Source organism: Primulina tabacum, chromosome 13 (assembly GCF_025594145.1).
Source record: "Primulina tabacum isolate GXHZ01 chromosome 13, ASM2559414v2, whole genome shotgun sequence".
Classification (NCBI taxonomy): Eukaryota; Viridiplantae; Streptophyta; class Magnoliopsida; order Lamiales; family Gesneriaceae; genus Primulina; species Primulina tabacum.
In genome coordinates, this window is record NC_134562.1 from 30,932,062 (window position 1) to 30,937,799 (window position 5,738).

Here is a 5,738-nt window from a genome sequence, read left to right on the forward strand (position 1 = left end):
AAAATTGATTTCTGAAATGACTCCTCTAATCCTCTTTTCAGCATCATCTATGAGTTGAATCATTCCAAGATGTAATGGACGTTTAAACTTAGATTTGTTCGTTGTTATGAATTACCTACATATGAAAAAAAATAGAACAATGAGACATTAAATTTGGAATGTGTCTTTCATGATCGAGAAGTAAAAAATATTATTATCTTATTTGTACAAAATTTAAATTATTACGCATTTGTCAATGTGATAATTTTCTTCTGTATTACAAAGTTCACGGATACATGGTAGTATAAAATTCCTGTAATGAAAAAAGATTAAACCAATTCTAAAGGAAGTACGCATCTTATTAAATGACACCTTATAAAACTCATTGGCATTATTTTGGAATAAACATAGTAAATGTGAACAAAATAATTTTTTTGGTTTATAAATAATTTACTTATAATCATATATTTTATTTTTCTTTAGGAATAATATAACTTCTCGAAAATTAAAAAATTAAATATGTATTTAGGTTGGTAGTCGACATCAATACACTAAACACGATAAACAACTTGTCATTGCATGATACTAACACAATCTAAAAATGTAATATATGATAGTGATCATCAGCCAAAAAAATTAATCGAGATACGTTGTATTCAAGAAAGTTTTTCAAAATTAGTGAAAAATAATTTCTTATTTTTATTCTTTTTATAATTATATTATTTTTTTGCAATTTAAATATCTATTATTTTTTGTATTGATTACTTTTTAATAATATAATCTTCTGTATCACACGAGTTAAATACTAGTATTACCTGAAGGTAGGGTAATAAATTGGAAAAAAAAATCCGAATAAAGATCATCTTCAATTAATTGTTAAATAAATGTGATTTGAAATGGCTATGCATTAGTAGCAAATAGAGTAAATGCGTGCCTTAATAGGGTAACACGTGCGCTGATACACATATATATAAACATATTAACTTTGTAAACTTCTGTGACAAACTAGTAGATATACATGCATATGCAATGAGGTGAATACATGGATAAACACGGTTGATGAACTTGTATATATATATATATATATATGAATCTGATCAACCAAGAAACTAGCGGATTGATGATGTTGAAATCTACAAAGAAATTCATGAGCCAAAATATCAATTTGAAGAGATTCAAAAGTCGAGGCTCGAGTTCATCTCATTTATACTATTTGCTTAAGTTATTGTTATACAAATGACGATCAAGTTATCCAGTCTCTCTTTTATTACCCCACTGCCATGTCTTTAAACTCATGCATGCGTGGGCCTCTTTATTCCTACAATGGACCACAAAACTAAATGAAACTTTACTCAGCATCAAAAATAAGACAGCAGACGAAAAACTCTTGGCTAATTCATTCCACAGGAAATTCCATTTAGTTGATGAACAGAAGTCAATACCCGAACCATACGACGCTCTTGCTGTGTATAGCAGGAAAGTCGCGAATGGTGCGTTCTTGACTACTCGTTCGAGTAAAATAATAAAGGGTTGCCTAGAAAATTAAAGTACAAATCTTTCAAAAAAAGGAAAAAAAAAATCGACGATAAAAAGTAGTTGTAAACTGTAATGAGACTTGGCAGGAGCCAGCAGCAACAGCAGCAGCTGATAAGTCAGCTTCAGATATTGATGATAGGACTAAGGTGCATTCAAATTCTCCAACTAACCAAAAGACAGATCTTCCCTCCTCCATTCAATATCATCAAGATAGTGCGGGGGCTGTAAATGTTTTCTTTTTTTCTGATCTGTAACCGTATTCATAGATGGCACACAAACACTAGCAGAACCAGTAGAATCAAGAAGTTGTGCAATTCAAGGCGGCTTTAATTTGGTGGACAGTGTTGCTGATAAGGTTATTAACGGTGGTCACTGACTCGGGGCTCATTCGGGCTGATGGGAAGCTGCTCACGAGTATTTGAAACACAACAGTGATTAGTGAACCTGAGGACCTCCCACCAATGCCCGGATTCGAGCTTGTTGAGGCACCATCACTGCCACCTCCTCTGGCATGGTGGTGTTCAGGCTGGCCATCGGGAGAGATAGTGAAACCAGATGGCAGTAAAGGGATATATGAAGGGTCTTCGCCACTCATTGCTATGTTGATTGCTGGAAGGTCGACAGGACAGTACACAACAAGTGCCCCTGATGAGTCTATGCAGCTTTCTTGAAGTATCAGCATGTTGTTTTGGCTTGTGTTGAAGGCCTAATTTTCAAGAATTCCGGAGACATCAATTTCGAGTGGTTTGAGCACAAATTTACTTTGAAACAAACAAAGTCGATAGTTGAAAAGAGTTTACCCGGAGAACAGATATGCAATTTCCAGGATGAGAGCCATTTGCAATGTGAGCAACTTCTTGAACTGGATTTTGATTTGACAGAACATCCCACTGAAACATTAAATAAAATTAAGATCAAAGTGAAATTGGGACATTAAAATCTGATCAATAAAGATCAGGAAACTACCTGAGGTCGAGTTCTTTCATCCCTGAAAAAATTGAAAACATTTTGTGGAGGTATAGGGAGCCAAATAGTGGCGGCTGCACTGAGCACTACTCCATTTGGCTGGCCAGGATCAGTGCTCTTGTGAACTGTTGCTCGGACCTCAAACTCATTCAACCCTGTATTTGTGGTCCATTGTTGGCCATTAGCAGGGTTTATACTTGAACAAAAATTGTTTACCATTCTCTGGGCAAGTTTCATCATACTTCTTTTGCCCTCAGCCAATGGAATCACTATCAACACAGGACATTTGTAAATATCAGAATTGGTTACTGAAACATATCTCACTTCTAATACAAGAATGGGAGGAATTTTAGTACGATTTACCCCCTCCAAGATCACCAGTGGAATTTTCAGTAACCATCAAGCAAGCAAATCTTTCGCATATCCGTTGAAGATTCGAAAGCCATCTTTCAGCTCCAAAGGCTAATCCACTGTGAATGAGTTCTCTATATAGCCTATGAATGGGAGTTTTGTCTTCAATTTCCCAATGTTCAACCCAAGTTACCTGATAGTGAAAGTACAGAAAATTCTTATAAACAAAATTCGTATCACATCATAACATACCAAAAACAAGTATTGAGTACACTCAACGACCTTTGAATAACCATTAGGCAAGTCTTGTATCAGGCATCCAGAAGGAAGCTTCTGAACTTTACATGAAGAAGTAAATTGGCTGCCTTGATGAGGAATATCCGAGGAAACATCGACAATTGCCCACGAGCCTTGTTCAATCTGCTGACAGAATCGGAGGAAATAAAATTGCCTAGTCGGCACCAAGGCCGAAAGAACCTGCAATTCTTCGCACATCTGCCACAAACAGAAGGAATTTGAGAAGAAATTAAGTTTACAAATTAATCTAGATTAGATTAATATTTTGTTACCAATTGCAATGTGCCGCTTCGGCCTCCAAGCATTCCAGATGATATTACTTCAATGGTTCTTGCCCTTGAGACAATTGTGGGGAACAATTCCACCCACTTGTTCTAGCATTTTAGTGCAAAATGGCACAAAATTATTCAAAAAAGATATATGTAGTTGAATAAAGTAGTTTTTTTACAGGGAAACAAGAAAACATAAAAAACTAACCGCATCCATGAACATGTCGACCAATGCCATACCGTTCATTATAACAACACCCGAATCTCGCGATGCTTCGATCCGAATGTTGGGATTTTTCAAGTGACTATTAGACCTTGGGAAAATACTATCATAGGTTTCTAGATTAAGAATTTCCCTGCCATCAGCAGTGGACTTCACCCAGATTGGCTCATTGGCTTGCAAGAGCTTAACCAATTCATCCATTGCGTTCACCGCAATATCGGCCATGAGGGATTTATCCATATCCGAAATGCCCATTGGAGGGAAGGCAAGATTCGGAATTACACTGGAAGAACTTCCGGGAAGAAGATCAAGATCAAGAGAAGGTCCAGGAATTCCATGACTTCCAAAACTAGCCATAGATAAATCCAACGAAGATACATGAATCGGCTGCACTGGTGGCAGTTGTGAAATAGGCCTCCCTATGTATTTTGCTGCAATGCTAGAAACTCTGTCGAGCTAAGAAAATAAAGCATGGCGTCAAAATTTCGAAAAATCGGGCAAAACATAATCAATCCAATCAACATAATAAAAGAACGGATAATCAAAAGAACCTCTTCTTTCAGATGGGAATTTTCAATTCGCAGTTTTTGCTCGTCGAAGTAAGAGTCCTCAGAAACAGGAGGGCCTCCACAAGAGGGGCAGATTATATTCCTCAGGGCCTCTCTGATTGCTATATTTTCACATCTAATCTTATCATTTTCTGACCGAAGAGCGCAGTTATCTGCTCTTTCATGTTGCGCCTAAGGCAAAAGCACATAGCACATTTCAGTAAATCATCTTATTAACATCATCGAAAATAGCAAACACAATAATTAATAAAAAAAACTCAGCCTTTAAAGAATGAATGGAAGAAGAACCTTCATCTGAGTTCTCCTGTTCTGGAACCAAAATTTGATTTGCCGAGTATGCAAATTCAACTCTCTGCTCAAGTGATTTCTTGTCTTCTCATCTGGGTGGGGACACTCTTTGAACATCCTGAACACACACAAATCACGCACAAAAACCTCAGTAACATCAAACCCAGTTCCAAGAATCTTTTATGTGCAGCAAGAAGGAAGAAAATAAATGTTTTTTTTGGGTCCAGATAAGAATTTATCATTTTTAAAGTTATCATGGTCTTTGTGCATGGAGTTCTGTTGCGGATGTATAACGAAAAAACGGCTTACGTTTCAAGCCTCTGAATTTGGTGGGCTGTGTGACGATGGTAGCGCTTCTTCCTCCGGTGAGGATCGGAACCATCGCCGCCGCTGGAGCCATCGCCCCCGCCTCCTCCGCTGCTGAACTCCATGAAAAAATCGATTCTTCCCACTCTCGCAGCCTCAGAAGCAGCAAAAGCTCCGGTGTGTATCAGCACAAGTACATATACCGAATATTTCAAGAATCTCCACCAGATTACAGGTAATTCCCATAATACACCGTAATAACTACGCTCCGGATAACAACATTAACTCCCAATACCAACAAGAATTCAGCCAACAAATAGACCAAGAAATCAACCAACAACAATAAAAGAAGAAGAAAAATATATGTGATTTGATTTCGGAAACGACACCCAGTCTTGGGAGTGGATTTTTCTCATCAGCATTGGTCAAGGCACGAGCAAAGCTCCCGTTTTTGAAAGTTTGGCTTGTGTAACGGTCCAAAAGAACAATCAATCACACACACACATACATATATGTACGGATGAAGATTAAATAAAACACAGAAGGGGTGGCATTTGGAGTCTGGTAGAGATGAAAAGTACGATGTATAGTGTTATTAATATGGAAACGAAGAGCGAGTTTAGGAGAGGAAGGAGATTGGTAAAAGAGCCATTGCAGAAAATCAAGGAGGAGAGATGAATTCAGACTTGATAGCCAACGCCCCTCGTAATAATAATACGAACCGTATTAATTGTAACAGTAGGCTGGCTACCTACGCTATACTGCTACGTCCACACACTTTTACTACACAATATGTATCAACTTCTATCACACACAGAAATGGTATATCGGGAACCATACAGTATGTGTACAATTTTCTACAATTTTTTTTTTAATTTTGACATATTTTAAATTTTTTTCCCAGAGTCAAAAATTTTCTTTTGTTTGGTTATATTTGGAAATTAGGATTGGTTC

The 5,738-nt window shown here is 37.1% G+C and overlaps 1 protein-coding gene across 2 annotated transcripts; it reads right to left on the reverse strand.

Annotated features, from left to right (window-relative positions):
• Positions 1-1,215: 1,215 nt before the first annotated feature.
• Positions 1,216-5,489, reverse strand: LOC142522925 (homeobox-leucine zipper protein HDG11-like). Of its 2 annotated transcripts, XR_012814549.1 has the most exons (11): positions 4,788-5,489; positions 4,479-4,596; positions 4,173-4,361; positions 3,607-4,077; positions 3,402-3,503; positions 3,115-3,327; positions 2,845-3,025; positions 2,482-2,750; positions 2,316-2,405; positions 1,422-2,221; positions 1,216-1,297 (listed from the first exon to the last, which is right to left on the reverse strand). XR_012814549.1 is itself a non-coding variant. In XM_075626519.1 (10 exons), the coding sequence occupies exons 1-10, from the start codon at positions 4,907-4,909 to the stop codon at positions 1,814-1,816; spliced, it is 2,163 nt and encodes a 720-aa protein (XP_075482634.1). In that variant the 5' UTR covers positions 4,910-5,489; the 3' UTR covers positions 1,341-1,813. The 2 variants fall into 2 exon arrangements, 1 of the variants encoding a protein (XP_075482634.1); XM_075626519.1 differs by lacking the exon at positions 1,216-1,297 and having other exon boundaries at positions 1,341-2,221.
• Positions 5,490-5,738: the final 249 nt, after the last annotated feature.

What these genes read in the sequence shown, in the direction of transcription:
- LOC142522925 (XM_075626519.1), bottom strand. Translation starts at nt 4,909, where the DNA reads ATGGAGTTCAGCAGCGGAGGAGGCGGGGGCGATGGCTCCAGCGGCGGC. An exon ending in ATTCCCATCTGAAAGAAGAG is followed by an intron (nt 4,078 to 4,172) that starts GTTCTTTTGATT and finishes TTATTTTCTTAG; the next exon opens with CTCGACAGAGTTTCTAGCAT. An exon ending in TCGACATGTTCATGGATGCG is followed by an intron (nt 3,504 to 3,606) that starts GTTAGTTTTTTA and finishes CTAAAATGCTAG; the next exon opens with AACAAGTGGGTGGAATTGTT.